Genomic DNA, 21,522 nt, shown 5'->3' on the forward strand with positions numbered 1-21,522 from the left:
CCACCACCACTATTACCACCACCACCACCACCACCACCACCACATGGGAGCTTACTAAAAGGGAGCTGCCTGGACACCTTCCAGGCCATGGAATTGGATATCCCTCTGAGCACGATCCCTGGGTGAATCAGACGCACATGAAAAGTGCAAGGCTCCCCAGACATGGTCATCAAACCTCTTCTGGTTCCTGTCTTTGGAGCTTTATAGTCTAACTGGGAAACACAACATTGACATTAAATAGCACTTCAGGTAATAACTGAAAAGATAAGAAATTAATTCAGGAAGGTTTCTTTAAAAGCTGGGTTTATTCAATCAAAAAAAAAGTTGAACACTTAATATATTCCAAGAACCATGCTATCGGAGTCCTTACAATCAGGAATTGGAAAACTGATTAGGAGAAATAAGAGGGCAATAAGAAACCTCAGCTCCTATGCAGTGAGCATACTCAGATTTAGAAATGAAGTGCTAGAAGGGTTCAGAGGTCAGAGGGATCACTTCCGGCCTCGTGGAGATGCTGAGTCTGACTTCAGAGGGCGGCAGGGACGAGGGGACTCACCAGGGTGATCAGAGAGGCCGTTCCGAAAGCACAGTCACACATGCAGAGATGAGCATGGGCTGTCGGGGAGCAGCAGAGCCTCATTTTGCTGTAGGAAAGCTGGACTTGAGCCTGAAAAATAGATTAGAGTGAGATCGTGCACAGGAGAGAGAGACGTGGGGTCACTGTGCTGTCCATCGCCAGAGCTGGCGGATGGGGACCGGGACAGCAGGAGCTTAGCCTGTGAAAGGGAGATGGAGCCGCCAGCCTCCGATGTCAGAGGAAAGAAGAGATGGACAGGCGAGGGCTCAGGAGTGCAGAGACAGTGACACCGTGGGAGCAGCATTTCTGAAGGAGAAAGAAAGCACCTTTCTCTTGTTTCTTCGGTACTGGGGGAGACGGAGCATGGAAGTGCTTTTAAAGAGCTGCTGTGGGAATGTCGTTGAGTCAGCTTGAAATGGGCCCAAATCCAGAGAGCAGCAGTCCCCACTGTGCCGGGAGAAGACAGACTGGTCATCCAGGCTGTGGGACCATCGCTGATTGTGTGTGTTTAATTAGAGAGGTTGTGAGTTCACAGAACAATCATGTGTAACATACAGGGTTCCTGTGCCTCACCCCCCACCAACACCTTGCACTGATGTGGAACATTTGTTGCAGATTGTGAAAGAACAGCATTTCTTTCTGCTAACTGTAGTCCGTCACTTATCTTTGGTGTGTTTTACCATAACCACCCTGTTGTGAACACCACATATAAATACTGTGTATTTGTTATAGTTCATGAGAGAATGTTCTCATGTTTGTTCTGTGAACCACAGTCCATTTTCCAGCTTGAGGGTCCTGGTTGTACGGTAGCCTCCCCTGCCTTGTACGGTCCATCCAGAGCGCACACTCAGTGGCTCTCGGTCTCATCGCAGAGTTGTGCTGCCATCACCTCAGTCAATTTTAGAACGTTTTCATTACTCTAAAAGGAAATTCCCGTACCCACTTACACCTCCCCAGTGAGGATGACGCAGTATCTTCTTTGCCACTGACGCAAAAATATTACCTTAGCACTGCTAACTAGAGTCGGGCAGTTACATTAGTTGTGTTTTTCCCCTTTATCACCATATTTTTAACCACCGGTTGATTTTGACAGTTAAATCCTATTTCTCCATGATCTCGATATATAGTAAGACAAGACGATCAAGTATTGCTGATCTGTACATCCACAAAATCAGTTTATAAACGTAGGACGTTGCTCTCTTCCAAGATCCTAGCATGACGTTTCCAGCTTCTCGCCCCCACCTCCTGCAGCTCTGAGCTCCAGACGCAGCTCGTTTTGGTGCCTGAGCTCAGTCGTGCCGGCAGGTAGCCCCGCAGGCCGCTACATCCAGGGGCCGTGAGTGGCTCCCAGGGCACCCCCCAGTGCAGCCGCCACCGGCAGACGGGGAAGGGCCCGCAGCCAACGCAGCGCGCCAGGGGCTCCCAGGAGGCTCGCCCCTGGGACCTCTGTTCTCCGTCTGCGTCGGACCCCATCAGGTCACGGGGGAGCGCTTACATTTACTGGGGGGACTCTTTGGTAGCACCACTCTGTTCATGCTGTTTGTGAAGAATAATTACTTCCTAAATGGTCTGTTTTGTTAATTCCGCCCTCTTGACGCATGGCGTCTCTCAACAATTCGTGTAGAATTGAATTTGTTCTGACGAAGAGCATGAACTTGGGGATAAAGTGCCAACACGTTCGTAGCTTTAAAAACCACATTAGAGGAAAGCGGATGTGGCTCGAGCGGTTGAGCACCTGCTTCCCACACGGGAGGTCTGGGTTCAGTTTCCGGGGCCTCCTAATAACATACGCAAAACAAATGTGAAGGCCAACTCGGGGGAGCCGATGTGGCTTGCTGGTTGAGTGCCGGCTTCCCACACGGGAGGTCCTGCGTTCGGTTCCTGATGCGTCCTGAAAATAAAAACAAACAGCAAGCAAAAAAAATGAAAACAACCAACTCAGGAGCGGAGGTGGCGCAGTGGTTGAGCACCAGCTTCCCAGAGACGAAGTCCCAGGTTCAATCCCTGGCCCGGTACCTTAAAAAAAAAAAAAACTTTAGATACTTGAACAGCAGTGGGAGATCACCGAGAAATATTCTGTGTAAAGTAGGGAAGGGTTGGGTGAACGAGCCAACCTTGTCCATCATGATCTTCTTTCCTTTAGAATGTACGTTTTAATCTGGGGGGAAACGTGCATTATTTCCAGCTCGTTGCACCAGCTCCCTGTGGGGTGCTTTCAGGTACCCCTTCTCAGGGGTGGGAGTAGGGCCCCTTCCCAGGGCCGCCCGGGGACCGAGTGGTGAGCTCTGCCCCCCGCCCCAGCGCTCAGTGCTTGAGCTACTTCCCTTACCCGTGGGGTTTCTCACGCGCTTCAGTAGTTTCGAAAGGACGAGAGGCTGGACGGGGTGACAGCTCGGTGCTCAGGTGGGGACTCGGTGGCCGGGGAGCCTCCCTGTGGAGCAAGCAGTGGGGTACAGCCAGGGCCGCTGGGTCCGCTGTCTCAGGAACCCCTGTGCCACGCTGCCACCCCTACCGCCAGGCCCAGTGGCCTTTCCCTGAGCCCTTGTCACGTTTATACGCTAGAGCACTTTCCTTTCTCTGAAGCAGACTGAATTGTTACAAAGTTACTTTGTATTTGTGGCACAATTACTGCTCAGCTGTCTTGACAGCAATCGATAGTGGCAATTTTAATGAAACTACTGAGGGTCCAACAAATGGCATTACAAGAGATTCAGGCACATTTGATACCATTAGGTTGCATGAGATAGTGTGGTCTGTGAATATTAATAGGTGATATCGAAAAAGAATTCATATGTTTCAGGAAGTTCTGGGTGAAGCAAAGGAATGCAGGACTTCTCAGAGCCTTGAATGTAATATCCAAGATCCACGTGCACTGTAACACTCCACAGGGCTGCGTACTTGAACTTAGTTGTCTACGGGATTGTTTCCTCAGGTCATCTCACAGGACAGCTTTGTTTGGGAAACAGAGGTTGAGTCAGGTGTTTACACCCTAAGGAAAATGTATCCCAGAGGGATTCAGATCACATTTGTATCAGAAGCAAAATTTCCATCAAAAGCTTCAGAGAAATGATGTAGACGTGCCCGGATTAGTGGCAAATGAAAAAAGAGATCATCTGAGCCAGCTTAGAGAATGTTCTGGCTGACAAAACCAGGGAGCTGGGGCGGTCGGCCTGGGCTCTGCAGCCCTCTGTGCCGCCCACTCTGCTTCCTGCTCTTCTTACCTCCTTTCCCCGGGGGCCTGGACGCCCTCGGTTTCTAATCCAGCCGGCACCCAACAGCAGCTCCCGGGAAGGAGCCTGCCTGTCCCCGCTGGGCCGTCCTTGAGCCAGTGACTCGGGCAGGGGACTCCAAGGGCCCCCGAGCCAGCGGGTGCACCTGCAGCGCCAGGGCCCCCCACCCTCCCCTGGGCCTCAGGCCCAGCCACAAGGGGCGAGGGGGTTGGGGGCATCACGCCCGGGGTCTTTCCGGTCCTTGGCATCTGCCGCCGTCCCAAAGCCCACCAGCCCGGGTGCACACCAGGGCGGGCTCGTGCCAGGCCCCCAGCTTGCTCACAGGCGCCCCCGGCGTTTCCGGCTTGCTGGACTTTTTAAGGCCACCTGAGAAACACCGGCGAGACCCAGAAGGCCTTTTGTCCCTGGAGAGCTCGGCCGGTCCAGCAGGAAGAGAGCCCGAGACCGGCCCGTGAGGCCGGCGGCGTGCTGAGCTGGCCTCCCATCTCCGCGTCCTGAGACCGTCTAGAAAGGGGTCTTTCCCGCCACCCACGTCCCGCGCTTGGCGTGGGGACATCGGCCGCAGGGGACAGTCCGCTTCGGACCCTGGCGGCGCGTCTTTGCGGTGTTTCCGGATAGGGTTCTCTGCCCCCCCCCGACGGCACCGGCCCTGGGGAGGCCAGACCTGAAGGTCCACACGTGACGATGGTCCCCGGCCCCGTGGCGCCGGCGTCCCAGGCCAGGGCGGCAGGGGAAGGCGGGCAGGGGACCCCAGCACATGCCCACTCCCCAGCTGTCCCCTGCAGCTGCCGCCAAATCCCAGCCTACTCCTGCGTCCCGGGAGGTGGAGGCTGACCCTGGTTTTTGCCCCGAAGGAGACAGTTTGGGGGAGAGGCTGTTTTTCTTATTATTTCTTATTAATCATCCCTAGGAATGACTGAAATAGACTTTTTTTGTTTAATGTCTTTCATGGACTTCTATATACGTATACACACACACATATATGTGAAACTATATTAATTTTTTTTAAGATTTATTCTATTTCTCCCCGTCCTCCCCAATCCCCCCATTGTCTGCTCTCTGTGTCCATTCGCCGTGTGTCCTTCTGTGTCTGCTTGTATTCTCGTTAGGTGGCTCTAGGAACTGATCCTGGGACCATCCGCAGTGGGAGAGAGGCGATCATTCTCTTGCGCCACCCCAGCTCCCTGTTCTGCTGTGTCCTCTTATTTTCTCTCCTCTGCGTCTCTTGTGTCATCTTGCTGCGCCAGCTCTTGCGCTCCTGCACGGGGCGGCCTTCCCATGCTGGGTGGCATTCCCATGCAGGGGAGCTCTCCTGCACGGGGTGGCATTCCAGCGTGGGCCGGCGCTCCACGTGGGCCAGCTCATCCCCCCCAGGAGGCCCCGGGCATCGAACCCTGGGCCTCCCATGTGGTGGACGGGAGCCCCATCGCTTGAGCCACATCCGCTTCCCCCACGTACTTTAAATGAACATTTTTCTGTAATCACAAAACGAGAATGAGCAGTCAGCACTGAGGAAAATCTTTTAAAACGCAGTTAAAGTGTCACTTCAGTTTCCCCGTGGAGAAACCTCCCATTGAGAGTTTTTTCCGGGGCAGAAATGGGTACAACGCAGGCGGCTCCCCTGGGGGACCTCGGCTGCTCGTAAGCTCCCCCGACCAGTCCAGCCAGCGTCCCCGGAGTGGGCTTCACGTCCGGGGGGCTCCGGGGGCCGCGCCGGAGGACCCCTGCTTGGCGGGCTTGTCCCGGGGCTGCGTGGCCCCCGCTGGGAACGGAGGCTGCCCAGGAGGAGGCCGGCGCGCTGACCTCTCCTTCTCGGCCCCTGCAGGAGCTACAGCGACAGCTGCTTCCTGGACGCCCCCCTCTACCCGGAGCTGGCCGACGTCCAGTGGTACGGGCAGGAGAAGGCCAAGCCCGGCACCCTCGTGTGAGCCGCCCGGCGCGCCGGGCCACCTCACGGCCTCCCGTTTGCCTTACCCAGACGCACCGTCACCCTGCACCAGCTTCGGCCCTCGGCACTTTCACCCGTCCCCGCGCCCCCACCCCTCAGAATCCTGACCGAGGAGGCACTCCAGAAGGTTCCGGTCCCACTGTGCATCCCCCCGGTTACCTGGCCCACGGAGAGCCGGGCGCCCCGTGGGGGGCGTCCCCCTCCGTGCTGCTCTCCCGGCTGGGACTTGTCGGGGGAGTGGCTGGCATCAGACTCCTGGGGAGGAGAGGACGGGGGGCCGTTTAGTACGGGGTGCTCCAAGCCTGCCGCCTCCAGGCCCCCCCCCGGAGCACTCGGGGACGCCCCGGGGGACACTCGGCTCATCCCTGAGCGGGTCCTTGGGGGACAGTGGGTGTCGGGGGGAGGGGTGAGAAAGGAAGCTTCACCCGTCCCAGAAGCATCAGATGATCACAATCAGTTCTATGCTGCCAAAGATTAGAAAATAACTAAAAACACACAGACACACACGCACCAAAAGGGCCCAGGGGAAGGCGCTCGCCCTGTGATGACCTTGATTTTACATTTTAAACTGCCGCCACCTGCCGCAAGTGAACGTCTGTGGATCGTCACCCCTCCTCATCACTCTCCCTGGGCACCCCGCTCCTCCCCCAGTCCCGAGCCTGAGGAACTAAGCGGGCTGGAGGGGAGGGGAGGGCGTCGGCCGGCTCTGCGACTCCCCACCTCCACCCACCTGGGCCCCGAGGAAGGGAGGTCCCGGGCCCGCAGAGGCCAGCCCTGGAGGGTGCGCTTGAGCCCCGGCCCGAGGCGCAAAGCCAAAGCGGCTCCTTCCCGGATTTGTAGTAAACTAAGGATGGTTGCCAAAAGTGGTTCTCTGTCATTGAAACAACCAGTAAAAGTGTATCCTATTTTTTTTTTTTTTTTTTTTTTGGCACAAGGTGTTTCATTTTATTTTGTGTGGGAAACCAAGGGAAAAGCACATCACTCTCCATTAAAGTGTTTAACTGTTGTGGCTCGTTCTGTGTTTGAGCCCTTGTGACAAAGAGCTCAGATCTGCCTCTCGGCACCCAGTTAACCATGTGTCACTCCTTCCAAGAACCCGTCTGTGCTCCTCAGTAAGATGTCACTCTCATCGGCTGGCTGGCAGGCAGAGCAGGGTTGGGGGGGAAAGGCAGCTCCCAAAAGGCCATGAACCTACAACCTCGTCTGTTGCCCCTGATGTGCCACCTTTGCAGACACCAAAAGAGGAAGAAAGGAGGAGGAGGAAAAAGATTCACGGGCGCTGCACCGTCACGTGTTTGAGCTGTGCTTCAGACACGGCTGGAAAGCCATCAGTCTTCATCAGAGGCCTCAACAATACTTTTCTACTCAGTAATAAGCGCACAATCCGAGTTGGGTTATTCAAGACGGAACAGACACTCGTCGCAGAGGTGCTGTGCTGTGCTGGTCGGCGCAGGCCTGGCTGGGGAGACGTCACTTGTCTTGACTTCCTGTTGGAAAGGCATCCAACAGCCAGGGGCAGGAGCGGGTGGGGCGATTTTGTGGGAAAGCAGAACAGGAGTTAGCGTTAGCATAAGAAGAAAATGGTTTGTTTTTTTTTTTGGTATGTGTGATCCAAGAATAACAATACATGCCACCAGACCAGGAGGCTGAGTGGACACTCAGAGGAAACTGGTCATCGCTGAAGCTTTTGGAAAGACCTCGGGATCCAGCTGGAGCTGTTCACCAAGGCTGCCTCCAGCCATCACTTCCCATCTCTGGGAGCCCTGGGGCCTGGTTCCCCTCTGCCAGGCCCAGTTGGTGAAAAGAGCTTGCAGAAGGCATTTGTATTCAGAGAGAACTTGAGGGGTAAACCCTGCAGGATAAATACAAATTGGTTATCATGTGACTAAATGATTTGGGGGGTTGGTGGGAGGGAGTATTTTTGTTGCTGTTGTTTTGACAGTCAGTGCTATCAACAGCAGGGGGTTTGTTTTGTTTTGTTTTCCCTTCCCTATTCTGAAGCATTATCCATTGGGCCATTGTTGTTTATTATTTTTTTCCACCCCAAAGAAAATGCATGAATAATCAGTCTGAACTATGTGCAAAGTGAAAAGAGAGGCATGCGACTACCTCCAGGTATGGTCGTTTCGAGATTACACCAGAAGTAAAAGAAGTAAATCTGATCAGGCTTTCAGCCCAGCTGAGTAACCAGAAAAGACAGAAGAAAAATCTAGAAATTTGTATGGGAACAGAGTGGGAGCAGGAATTACAATTCAGGCAGATGTTGTGACAGTCTGGCAGTAAAGACTGATTAAGTAAAACAGGTTTTACTGTTGAGCTGCGTTCAATGGATACAAAATGTACATAGGGTTAGTCCTCGAGAATGACGTTCACTATCCGTGTGGAGGGAATGATAGAGCAGTTGTACACAAGCACTTGCAAACCTTTGTATATCCCTATTTAAGACAAAATAAGATGAAATATGAAAACTCTGGTCTGAGATAAAGCCCCTATTGAATTCTTTGGATACATGTAAGAAATTTCCTCTTTCGCCAGAAGGCTGGTGTCAACACATACATCAGACGACATTGTGGGATGGTTGGTTTTTTAAATTTTATTATATGCAGGTGAGTGTTGAAACTGTTAAAATTCTGATTTGTTTTCATTCAGTATTAGTTTAGTTCTAAATCTAGCAAACCCCAGGCAGGTGCTATCAGATGACCAGTTACTGCTGAGTTAACTAGGTGTCAAGTTTTACATGTCCACTAATGGCAATAGCTACTAAAGGCTGCGTAACAATGGACTTAGTTTAACATGGGAAGCAAAGGTTAAGCTGCTCCTGAACTGGCTGTCGAGCATGTAAAAAGATTTGACTGGATTCTGTTCAACTGTAATCAATGAAAAAGCTGTACGTTGTAGAAAAAAAAAAAAAGTTGCAGAATTAAAAAAGAAATCTGCTTTTAATTTATTCTTTTTGTATTAAGAATTTGTATAGTACCTTTACATTTTGCAAAACAGTGTTGTCAACACTTATTAAAGCATTTTCCAGATGAAAAGATCCCATTGCCTCCTGGGCATTTTGTGTGTTTGTCGGGACAGCTGCCGTGGGCAGGGCTTCACCAGGCAAGTTTATCTGTGGATCACATCGGCTTATTGTCTTGCCAGATGATACGGAAAAGCTCTGTTTAGTTGAGACTAATTCCCTCTTACTCTAGTTTCATTTTGTTAATTTCCCAAAAAAATAATCTAAACTATGTGTGTCTCTCCCGAGAGGAGTGACCCCAGAGCGAACCGACCCCGAGAGGGCTGCAGACAACAGAAGCCGCTCCCAGCAGACCTGGACAAGCCTAGGAATGCAGAGAGAGCATTTCTACTTCCCAAGCCCCCGGATCTTGCCTGATGTCTTGTTTTAATGAAACCGGGGACCTTCTGTAAGGCTTTTCCACGTGGTCACAGCTGAGGAAATAGATCTACGACCTCATTCAGATGGACTGGATGCCTGAAAGCCACTGGCCCACAGGAAGGCGGGAGTGTCTCCGTGCCTTTCCCACCTTCCTCCCCACCCCTGACCCACGGGGCGGAGACACACCTGGACCTACAGGTGCACGGGCACCCACCTGCACGCACATACGCACTTCCCGACAGGGTGCCCACAAGGCAGTGCCAAACACTATTTTGGCCGAGAGAGAACACAAAGCAAACACCCCCATCCCAGGAGAAGGAGCCTGCCTGTGCCCTCACCCTTCTCCCAGGATAGCAGTTAGAAGAACTCAATACGCCAAAACATCTCTAGGGAGGGGGGCGCTGCAGGGGCCCCGCCCATGAGGGCGAGGCCCGGCCAGGCATTTGGCTGGAGCGGTGCTGGGCCCAGGCCCCCAGGGCTTGCACTCTCGTGGCTCACAAGCAGGGAAACGGCCCCAGTGCACCGGGAGAGGTGGGAACTGACGTTCAAAGGCCAGAAGGAAGAGATTAAGAAGATCCCGGAGGAAAAGAGATCAACAGAGCGGAGCCCGCATCTCCCTCGCTCGGGGTGTGAACAGGGCAGCGATGTCAAAGGTCAAAGCACCCTGCTGCGGGGTGACCCCCGACTCCCCACACCAGGCAGCGCCCTGGCCTGCCCAGCGTCCTTTCTGGCAAGCGCTGAAGGGCCTGGACTGCGGTATAAACAGGGTGTAGATTGACTGGCGCCGCCCCCCCCCCCGATGTTGGTCATTTCACCACGAACTCTATCAGAAAGAAATTCATTTTCTTCCTCAAAATTTTGTCCCCCCCCCCCCCCCCAGCTAGTAGGCTCCTCGCCCATCTGTGCTGCATTCGTTCGTCCACGCTCTCCCGAGCCCCCCCCAATCACCCTCTGCACTCCAGCAGAGCCCCTCTTGTCAAGGTCAGTGATGGCTCCCCGCCGGGCCACCCATTGCCAAGTGCAGTGGCCAGTTCTTTTCACCTCCTGGACGGCTTCTCTTCATCCCCCAACCCCCCAGCACTGGCGTGCTCCACAGGGCTCCGTCTTCAGGCATGTCCTGTCATTGACACTCTTTTTTCAACTTTAATTTTCTAGAACACTGACTCTGTCAGTAGATCTTGTCCAGTTCCCTGGTTGACATCCCTGCATCCCGGACCTCCTCTTTAAAATCCGTACATCCCTGTGGAGCAGATGGAGCTCAGTGGTTGAGCATGTGCCTCACAAGCACAAGGTCCCAGGTCCAATCCCCGGTACCGCCTTCGGAAAACAAAATTAAGTAATTAAAATGAAACTCGTACATCCTACTGCCTACTCAGCAGCTCTGCAGGAAGGTCCAGCGAGCAAGCACAACCAGCACTCAGCTCTTGACCTTCCCCTCCCAGCGTGCTCTGCTCGCGGCCTCCCCCAGCTCAGTTCCTGACAACAGCCGCCTCCCAGGACTGCTTCCTTTCTTTCTCTACACCTCATTTCTGCAACAAACAAAACAGATGCATATTCCCTGCTCTTCTGTAATCTCCTGACATTCATCTCCCTCCCTCCACCGTCCGTGTAATGTAAGTGCCATAGAACAGGGTGGTAAGAAAGCAGGGACGTGGGAAGACTTAGCCTGCACAAGAGAAAGCGCAGCTGCCCTCCAGGTCAGGGAGGAAAAGCTAACAGGTGAGTTTGGAGGACAAACTATATCTCAAGGTTGCCTCCAGAGTCACACCGGGTGAGAAAAAGTAGGTAAGTGCACACCCCAATCAAGACGGGAAGAGGCAGCGAGAGAGGGGTCTTGAGCAGACTCAGGGAGAATCAGAAAGGCCGCTGAGAGGAGGTGGGGGAGGCCCCAGGCAGCAGAGGCCCTGCAGGACCTGGAGCAGGAGGCGGCTGGAGTGGGCGCCGGCTGCGTTTTGTGGCACGAGCGTGGCAGAGGGGCTGGGCGAGAGCGGACGGACCAGGAAAATGGAGTTTAGACTGGCCAGAGGGAGAAGGGAGCCAGGAAGGGTCAAGAGAGCAGGAGAGAGCGGAGGGTGCGTAGACAACGCCCGGGGGAAACCGAGGAACGCCGTGGCGGCAATGAGAGGAGGAGCCAGGGCTGGCCTCCACAAGCACAGCCACCCACCGGCCGCAGGGCCTACCACGTGGGGCGGATCACGCGGCCAAGGAGCCACGTCCCGGCGCCGGTGCTAGTGGGAAACCAGCCCGGTTTGGGAGCGCTTCGGAAGGGGGCCAGGGCATCGCCCGCTCTCGTTGAGGAGCCGGAAGTCTGGGGGCTGCCGAATCAGGGGACAGACCACACCAGTCGTTTCAACAGAGATGGCTTAACACGGCCAGCCTGAAGGGGTGGAGAGGCACACGGGGACACGGGCGCACAGGCAGCTGCAGCGTCCAGCCCCAGGTCTGGGGGCCAGGCTGGAGTGTGAAGCCGACCGGCTTGAGGGAGGGGCCCCTGGAGCTAGGAGTCAGGCCTCCGGGGAGCGGGCACTGCCCAGCCGGACCCGGGGCCTCGGGACCCGCAGAGCTGGGCGAAACGCCTCTGCAGAGGGCGGGCCCGGCGGACCTGAGCGGCGAGACGAAGCTGGCTCTGCGAGCGTGGGAAAACGGCAAAGCCGGACCAACCGCCGCTTCTGGAATTAACAGTCACCACCAGACCGAGAGCTGTTGCCGTTCTTGGCAGTCAGGAACAGGAAGCATCCCGGTTGGCCAGGGCTGCTGTGACAGATACCACAGCTGGCTGGCTTAAACAGCTGGAATTTGTCTCCGTTTTGGAAGCTGGGAGTAGGAACTCAGGCCGTGCTTTCTCCCTCAAGTCTATAGCGTTCTGGAAGCGCCTCGCTGGCCATCGGCCTCTGTCACACGGCGATCCGGCTCTTTTTGTCTCCTCCTGTGGCTTCTTCTACCACCGTGTCCAAATTTCCTTTGCTGATAAGGACTTTAGTCATACTGGATGAAGGCCCGCCTTGCCTTAATTTGGCCTTAACAGGATCTTCAGAGATCCTCGGACAAATGGGTCCACACCCACAGGACCGGGATTGGAACTTGAATATGTCTTTGTGGGGAACATGACTCAATCTGCCCCAGGAAGCAAACAGGAAGGAGCAGAGCCCCTCTCCCCTCCCGCCGGCTTAAGCCTCTCTCCCGTGCCCGCTACGGTGGACCCTAACAGAGTCTAGCAGGGCAGCGATGTTTGCCAAGCCCCATCGCAAAGCAGAGAGGGGCGGGGGCCTTGAAGCCGAGAGTCAACAGCTTCATTCCCAGCACGCCTGCTGGCCAAGGGTCTGGCTCCCACCCTCTAAGCATCTCAGCTCCGTGACATAGCTAGTCAGCCCACAGCAAGTGCCTGGTCAGAGGAAGAACGAAAGAACTCTACACTCTAACAAGAGACCTCTAAAATCTACTGCTCTACCACACAAGAGAGGCTCATTTTCAAAGTTTAAATTTTAAAAAAATTCATGAACACCTGCCATAAGAAGCTAGATGCCTGCATCTGCCGCAACGAGCTAGACTCCTCAACGAGCAGATGCCCCAGGCCAGCAGAGGCCACAGCCCCTGGGAGCGGACGTGGGTCAGGCCGTTGGGCACGTGCCTCCCAGGTGGGAGGTCCCAGGTTCGGTTCACAATGAGCTGACAAGACAACCATCCGAGGAAAGAGGGAGGATAAATTTTAAGAAAGGAAAGGAAAAGGGAAAGGGAAAGGGGAAAAGAAGAGAATAAAGAAAAGTTCAAAATATTTATGAAAAAAAAAATACTTATCTTTTTTGGCCCAAGTTAGTATGAGTCAGTCTTAGAAGGAATAGTAGGAATAACAAATTCCCAAAATGACAAAAACACAATCATGTATTTTCTCAAAATATCTTTTACCTCCATTACAGATATTCAGAAGAGAGTTTATGTCTTAAAAAAAGGCATGTCTTACTCAAACGGAGGCTTGGAAATAATGTGTTAAGTATCAAGAGCCAGAGGCTTCTGTCCAGTGAAATGGGTGACTGAGAGTCTCCACGGCAGGCGGAGCATTTGCTGTCCTGGAACGTTTTTGTCATCGGTTTGGTTAGTGGCTTTTCTGTAGCTGAAATAACCTTGTACCAAGTCAACGGAACCAATTCAAGTGAATGCTGTCATACTTATTTCTATCTGAGGAGGATGTGACAAAGTCAGGTTTGATTCCAGTTGAGGTAGCCATGACCTTAGACCTCCATCACCCATGTCTCAATTCTGAAAGCCAAGAAACTCGAGTGGTGTAGTATATTGCTTAGGCACTGAGACCAACAGTACATAATGGAAACCCAAGTGCAGGAACCCAACCAATATTTCTCTGATAGAACCTGAAACCAGAGGAGGCAGTTCAGGGTTTTTTCGATGACTCTATGATGCCATCAGAGACTGGCTCCATCTCCTGCGCTGCCATTTTATCGTGGGTCTCTCTGTTGAGATTGAGGGGTGGATGCCAAGCATCCATGCACCATGACTGCTCTCCAGGAAACAGTATGCCAGAAAAGTCTGTATTAGAAAAGCAGTAGCTTTCCTGGCAGTGTCACCCAATGGAATTCGGTCTATATCTCATTGGCAGATTCATATCACATGGCCAACACTAACTACAAAGATCCTGGAGGAGTGGTCATTTTAACTGTGCAAGCTGCAGTTCTCAAGAAATTATGGTTCTGTTAGTAAAGAATAAGAAAAGGATAAGCAGCCAACAGTCTACACTGCATACACATGGTACATTAACTTGCACACCCAAATGAGAGAACTAAAAAGAGCCAAGTCCTAAAGGACACAGCAATCTCATAAAAGTTTAGCAAAAATTCACTTATGATTTCCTCTTCTCTTAAGCCCTATATTCTTCGTTAAGATTGACATATTTTTAATAAAATCTATCTGGCAGAGATAGATAGCAAAGTTCTGTTAATATCTGAGCTCATCATACAATTATTTCCTCTCTGCATAAAAAAATAAGTTAGTACAAAGGCAAGCCAGAGTGGGAGAAAGTATTTGCAATACATGTATTTAACAAAGAATATATAAAAAACTATAAAGCAGTGAGAAAGAGGTAGATAAGTCAATAGAAAATTGGACCACAAAAAAACAAAAAGGCAAATAGGGATTTCACAAAACATACAAATGGCCATTAAACATAAGAAAAAGGTGCTCAGTTTTATTAGTCATCAGGGAAATGCAATGAAGCCACAACGTGATACCACAATGACAAAGGATATCAAGTGTAGCCAGAATGTGGAATAAGAGTACTCTTGAACCCTGTCTGTGGGAGTGCAGACTCTCACCAGCCCTTTGGAAAACCATTTGATGATCTGCTATTGGAAAACTGTGTGGCAGCATCCCCTACTACTGAGTAGATGTATCCCGTGTCCCAGCAGGCCCATACCTTGGCACCCACACTGCAGAAATGTGCAATTCCCAGAAAGCACATAAAACGTGTTCACACCAAAGGTGTAAACTCAAACATCCATCAACAGTAGAACAGATAAATGGTGGTATCCAGCAACGAGAATGAACAAACACAACTCCCCACAACAGGGATGGATATCAGAAACCAGATGTGTGAGCTGAAGAAATCAAGCATCAAAAAGACAAGCTTTTTGGAAGCTGCTTACAAACAATTTTGAAACAGGCCAAAATAACCTATGTGAGGAGTCAGTGCTCATGGGTATGGGCTTTCCTTTTGAGAAGGCAAAAATGTTTTAAATGATGTGAATGGAGTTGCACAACTCCACAGCTATACTAAAAATCACTGTACAATTTAAGTGGGTAAAGCTTGTGTGTGAATAAAGTCTCAAGATGTTCATTGTGACCAGGAAGAGGCACAAAGCAGTTCAAGGAGTGTTACAAGGGGTGTTCTCCAGGGCATATATCCAGGGTACATAAAAATGTTTGGATGTTTTCATAGTGGTTATAATTAAAAACAACAACTGAGGGAGTGCTGAGTTCCTAGCCAGGGGAACTCTATCACATTCCCTAAAGGAACAGCAACAATCCCCCAAGTGCAATGGCAAAGACCAAAAATGAAGTAAGGTCCAACAATGAGCCCTTGATACTAATGACTATGCTTGTAAGCCTGTGCACCTGAAATAAGAACAAGGCCTAGAGCTGCAGGGTGCCTAAGAGTTACCCCCTGAGAGCCTCCGTGTTGCTCAAATGTGGCCAGTGTCGAAGCCAACCTCAGCATGTAAAAGCGTTGCCTTCCCCACAGCATGGGACATGACTTCCAGGGATGAGCCTCCCTGGTGCCAAGGGATTACTACCAAGTACCAGCTGATGATGTAACTAGAAAATGACCTTGAATAAAAGGGTCAACTCAGATCAGCCGAATATCTCAGTCTACATATAATACCAGGAGTTAAAAATGCTTTTTAACCTGAATAAAAGGGGGAAATGGAAAGGACAAATGAGTTTATATGGCTATGAGTCTCCAAAAAGAGCCAGGAGGTTATCAGAGGGGTCATCCTTACACACATCTCAGCAGAGTCCCAGAGACAGCTAAAGTAGATACAACCCCAGGTATTGGTTCTTCTGAGGACTAGAGACCCACCGGTTCTATGGTCATGGCAGATGGAGTTCAGTGCCATGTCAGTTGGCCCTACTTTGGAGTTTGTGTTTCTGTGATGGAGCTGGACTCAGATGTGATCTTTGTTCACAAGCGTCTCTTGTTATTTTTACTGGATCTGTAGTTGGCGCTGGGGTTTAGTGTATACCCAGGGGACCTGAATCTCTGGACTGATCATGTGAAAGCCAGGCCCTGAGCCTCAACGGACTTGCAACTCCTACACTCTGGTTTATTGGACTTACCCCACTCAGTTAACATGGAGGTGAAGAAGGTCAAACACCACACCAGGGAGCCAAGAGTGCCTACAACTGAAAGCAGGAGGATTGCATCCAGCATCCATGTGGGATCTAAGCTCCCTCTTGATATACAGGTGGAGTGGACACAACCATTCTAAGGTCCACAGGATGTAGGAATAGAGTATGGATTAGAGTGGACTTATTGATATTCTATTCATGAACTATTGTGATCAGTAATCAAAGAAAATGTGGCATTGGTGTAGAGAAAGTGGCCATGGTGGCTGCTGGGGGTAGGGAGTGGGAGGAAGAGATGTGATGTGGGGGCATTTTCGGGACTTGGAGTTGTCCTGGGTGGTGCTGCAGGGACAGTTACTGGACATTGTATGTCCTCCCATGGCCCACTGGGTGGACTGTGGGAGAGTGTGGGCTATGGTGTGGACCATTGACCATGAGGTGCAGCGGTGCTCAGAGATGTATTCACCAAGTGCAATGAATGTCTCATGATGACGGAGGAGGTTGTTGTTATGGGGGGAGGAGTGGGGTGAGGGGGGTGGGGGGTATATGGGGTTCTCATTTTTTTTTAATGTAACATTAAAAAAAAAAAAGACAAAAAAAAAGGGGGGGGGTGTTACATTTCTCTTTCCTGACTGGAGTGCTAGTTACTTTGGGAGACGTTTACTTTGTGAAAAATTTATCATGATGTGGTGCTGATGTGTGCACTTTCCTGTATATGTTATATATACCTGAATTAAAAATTTACCTTAAAGGAAATGTTAACCTAGCTCTACCTTGGTCTTGGGAGTTAATGTCCCAAAGGGCCGAGCAAGCCACTTTGCCTCCACTCAATGCACTGGAGTCCTCGTGTCCATCTTTGCCTGGACCCCACCTCAGGCTTTAGCTGCACCTCCCGTTTACTGGACAGTATCCCGGTCAATCCTGCTGTACACCATCTCCAGCGGTCTGACGCAGTCCTGTGTCCACACTGCCACTCTCCTTCCTGATGGTTTACGTGCTTGGCCTGGTTATTCTCTCCCTCTATGGACAATTCTCAATAACAGGGATTACTGCTTTGGAAGTTCTATCTTTGAACTACTGCAGGTTTAATGATCTGCTGAATTTCACATGAACCTTGAGAGCTAAGTGCTATAGCTACATTTAATAAATTAAGAGGACAAGTCCTTTTGCCCTGAATTCAACTAGCAGATCATTTCCTTCCTGAACTCTGCTGATAATTCCTTTCAACCAGTGGTTTTCGAACTGCTTGCCACAAAGCATTAATGGGTTGTAAAACCAATTGAGTCACAACCAGCTTAATTTTTAATCAAATAGAATAGAAAATATCAGTATGCTTTATAAATTTTTGTTTTAGTTACACAGGTAGACACATATATGTATGTAACGTTGGACATATTTATGACTGTTTACTGTGGATTGTGTGGAAAGCTATGGCCTTGCCTTTCGTCTCAGAAGATGGCAGAAAGTGTGCACCAGGCTCAGACCACACACTAATGGTTTACAATGTCACTTGAGAGCAGAGACCATTTGATCTGCACAAGTAATAAAACTGGGGGTTCAGAAAGGCAAGGAGACCCAAGTGCACTAATGACTTGCCTGTAACAGTGAGAAACTCAAGAACGAATCTGAGATTACCGTGAGTATTCCTAAAGAGGCCCAAAACGTCTTAGCTGCCCTCTGCGGTTAAAGTATGTGTTAAGCTTGAATTCTGTGAAAAAAGGTTGAGAGGGCTGACAATTATTTCAAAACTGGTGCTTAGGCACAGGGAGGAGACACTAACCAAGAGAAAGTGGACTAACAAAATAGAGCAACGTGTCCACATGACAAAAAGATCAGCTTTAGGTGAGTACTCAGAGTTTACAAAAGGGAAAAGTAAATAACCAACGCTTTAATAATGAACTGTTTTAATGAAAATAAAAACTTTTTTTTTAACAAACGTGGTTCCAAAATCGTGAATGGGGTTGGCTCACACGGCAGCTGTAGCTGCTAGCCACAGTGCATTCCCCATGACCCCCATGCCATCAGAACTTGTTTTTAAATTTCAAAAGATTTTAAGGTTATCATTAACCGTTCAGTGTGTGGTTATAATTCAGCAAATCTAACTGCAGGGTCTGTGATGAAAAACAGTTGCCGTAACATTTTTCCCAATAGTTACCCTCTTGAGACCAGAGCTGGCTTTCGGCTCTGACAGCTGGAAACTCTTGGGTAAATATGCCGTGAGAAAGCACTTCTCAGTTCAAGGCTCCCTATATGATACCACGACACAGACGTCTATGGGAGACAGTGATTCTTTCAGGGGCTTCTTGGGAGTAAACTGGGAAGGGGGAGGGGAGACACAGTCCATTAGATCATGCTTGTCAAGCTATCCAAAGAGCCTCATCAAACACTGATGCTCCCCCTTCGCTGGCAAGACCCCACCACCACCCTTCTAAGCGAAGCAGCGTCTTACGTGGCTGAGGATATAAATCCCCAAACTGAACCGGGCCAAAGACCGCAACATTGTTTGAGTCTCCCCAAGCTGTTTACTTTCTGAATAAATTATCACTTTCCTTCAAGTAAAAAGGAGTTGTTACTTTATTTACTGGGATCAAACCCCAGGGCCATCTAAAGTGCTGGAATAGGCCCAGCAATCTCCAGAAGGAAGAGCTTACCACTCAGAGACGCCCGCTGGCCGTCCCGCGTCCCCCGAGCCTTCGCCGGGCGCCCACCGCCCACGCCAGTCGCAGCTTTCTGTCATCACTGACAGCTGGCTTCCTAGCTCGGGGCCCTGGGGACCTCCCCGCTTCCGACGAGACCCAGACGGTCCTCCCTCTCGGTCCTCCCTCTCTCTCCAGGTGCCAATTATCTTTGGCCTCAGCTTCATTTTCCTAATTTCCCCCAAAGAGTGAAATCACAGCCATGACTTCCAGATTCCCGCGGGCTCTGTGCTGCAAAGCAGAAAAGTCCTGCTCGGTCTTTGCAGTTGGCTGGAACACTCCTAGGAAATCCAGTATTTGCTTCTGAGGGAAACCAGTGTTTTACTTCATTTAAATCCAGAAAAACACAACTCCTTCAGCTAGGAGTCTGGGAGAGGTGAGGAGCAAGACAAGGAAAATAGTTATTATAGGGTTGTGATTAATCAAGCTTTCAAAATCTTAAAAAAGATATGCCTTGATTGTTTGTATAGCTAAAAACAGAAATACATGGGATATGTAGAGAGAAACTTTTCATGGTTTGGAGAAGATGAGAGGTCATTTTTCTACATATTCTCACGATTTTCACAGTCATCTGAAAATCTTTAATTTCAGGGAAATGGAAAACACACCTCTGAATCTGCCTCCTTCTACCAAAGTTTCAACTGGTTACTATTCACTGTACTGCAGAATGTTACAACTTTATTTTAAGTAGCTTTTATTGACTTACTGCAATCCTCTCTAACTCACCCATGTACTTTCTCAGACATATCTTAGAGATGAAGCTCTATTCGTACAACAGGCTTAAGTATAAAAGTAATTTAAAGACCAAATCTACAATACAGCTTCTACTTTTTTTCTCCTGGTTTGCTTTAAAAAAAATTTTTTTTTTAATTAGAGAGGATGTAGGTTTACAGAAAAACTGTGTAAAAGAATACAGTTTTCCCAAATAACTTCTTTTTCAAACCACCTACCCACAATGATGAATTTTAGATTTTTTCTTTCTGTGAATATGATCTAACAGCAAAAAGGAAATGACTCTCATTTATGCCCTGACTTTGAATGAAGAAAAAGTAACGTGGGGAATATTTATAAACAAGTGCTCATGCAACAAGACAAGGTGAAAGTTTAGACTCTTGTTACATTCTATGAAAGTCCATCTCCCCTTTGTGCTAGCAAGGCCCCCTAAACTCTAACTGATTCAAACTTAAGAAAAGGGTTCCCAAGGAGGGCAGGAAACCCTGATTCGACCGCGGGCAGTGAGTCTTAGCCACCACCATGCAGAGAACCAGCAGAAACGAGCACGACGCACAGCCAAAGGCCCACAGCGGCCAAACTGGTGCTCAGCCTTTCCCACCAGGGCCAGAGGAGACTGCGACGCACCCACCCGCTCACTGTCCCAGCTCCCACCACCTACTCCACCCTGCTGAACTCAGAACCAGCTGGAGGAGGAAGGAGCCCTAGGCCTGCGACAGCTCTTGCCGCAGCCGACGCCATCGTCGTCACCGTTATCGTGATGACACAGTACTCACCCCTAATGTCCTGAAAAGTACTCTGACCACCCCGAATAACAGCAAAAACAGCAATGATGACAACAACCTAACAACTTACGCTTACTGAACACTTACCTAGCCTTGAAATACAAAAAATAAAAATATAAAAATTTTTTAAAAATAACACTTGCGTTAACTGTAATAACATTTACATAAGAGCAAAACTCCATCAACATATGAGGACTATAGTTTCATTAAACGGTTCCATATTTTTGTTGACATATATAAAAATATTTTCTATAAATATTACATAAAAGACAATGTGCAAAATATCATATTTTACAGAAATATTTAAGTCCATCCTCAAATGTTTCTTTTTAATCATCTAACCACAACTTTCAGATCTGGAAGGAAAAAGCCATTTATAAACCCTCTTCTTTGACTGTGGCCTACACATTTAAATTGCGGGGAAAACAGTCTTTAGATTTAGAACTTCATTTTTTGACTCTTTAAAATGAAAGCAAGACACACAAAAGTCAGCGTGCAGTCAGCTGTGACGAAAGCCAGCGCAGTTCTTCACACCAGCCGTGCGCGGCACTCAGGGGACAGTGGAGCCGGGACTCTCCCCTGCTCTTCCTTCCTCGCTCCCGCTGGTACTGCCAGAAGTCCAGCGGGTGCCCCCCGCGCTGCTGCTTGTCATTTACGCACCACGCGGAGGTCTCACAGTGCATTGTACTCCACACACTTGGATGGATCTGTGGGAAAGTGCTTCTGGCAAATGGTCATTAACCTCTTCAATCCCTAAAGAAAAGAAAGAAGCGTGGGTTATCATCTAGTTGTCCGATTCTTAGCTGCCCCCCTCTGGACCCACTCCAGCTTGCCAGTATCTCCATTCAAATGCAGCAGTGCCCAGTGACTCCACTCAGAGGGACACTTAAGAGAAAGGCTGGGGAAACAGACTTGGCCCAGTGGTTAGGGCGTCCGTCTACCACATGGGAGGTCCGCGGTTCAAACCCCGGGCCTCCTTGACCCGTGTGGAGCTGGCCATGCGCAGTGCTGATGCACGCAAGGAGTGCCCTGCCACGCAGGGGTGTCCCCCGCGTAGGGGAGCCCCACGCACAAGGAGTGCGCCCCGTAAGGAGAGCCACCCAGCGCGAAAGAAAGTGCAGCCTGCCCAGGAATGGCGCCGCCCACACTTCCCGTGCCGTTCACAACAGAAGCGGACAAAAGAAACAAGACGCAGCAAATAGACACAGAGAACAGACAACCGGGGGAGGGGGGAAATAAATAAATAAATAAATCTTTAAAAAAAAAAAAAAAAGAGAAAGGCTGATTCATGCTGAAGCATTGTTCATAATATGAACCGAC

The 21,522-nt window shown here is 50.1% G+C and overlaps 2 protein-coding genes across 6 annotated transcripts in view; one reads left to right on the plus strand and one right to left on the minus strand.

Moving 5' to 3' along the window:
* FRMD4A (FERM domain containing 4A) overlaps positions 1-6,761 on the plus strand; it is a 327,549-nt gene extending 320,788 nt beyond the window's left edge. For all 4 annotated transcript variants that reach the window (XM_058282382.2, XM_058282383.2, XM_058282381.2 and 1 more), the window contains one exon: positions 5,633-6,761. In XM_058282382.2, coding sequence (XP_058138365.1) covers positions 5,633-5,735 — 103 coding nt within the window. In that variant the 3' untranslated portion in view covers positions 5,736-6,761. The remainder of the gene's footprint in view (positions 1-5,632) is intronic.
* An 11,115-nt stretch (positions 6,762-17,876) lies between these two features.
* PRPF18 (pre-mRNA processing factor 18) overlaps positions 17,877-21,522 on the minus strand; it is a 56,680-nt gene continuing 53,034 nt past the window's right edge. For both annotated transcript variants that reach the window (XM_004451688.5, XM_004451689.4), the window contains one exon: positions 17,877-20,955. In XM_004451688.5, the coding sequence (XP_004451745.1) occupies positions 20,875-20,955 (81 nt within the window). In that variant the 3' untranslated portion in view covers positions 17,877-20,874. The remainder of the gene's footprint in view (positions 20,956-21,522) is intronic.

The sequence above is a fragment of the Dasypus novemcinctus genome, chromosome 20 (genome assembly GCF_030445035.2).
Source record: "Dasypus novemcinctus isolate mDasNov1 chromosome 20, mDasNov1.1.hap2, whole genome shotgun sequence".
Classification (NCBI taxonomy): Eukaryota; Metazoa; Chordata; class Mammalia; order Cingulata; family Dasypodidae; genus Dasypus; species Dasypus novemcinctus.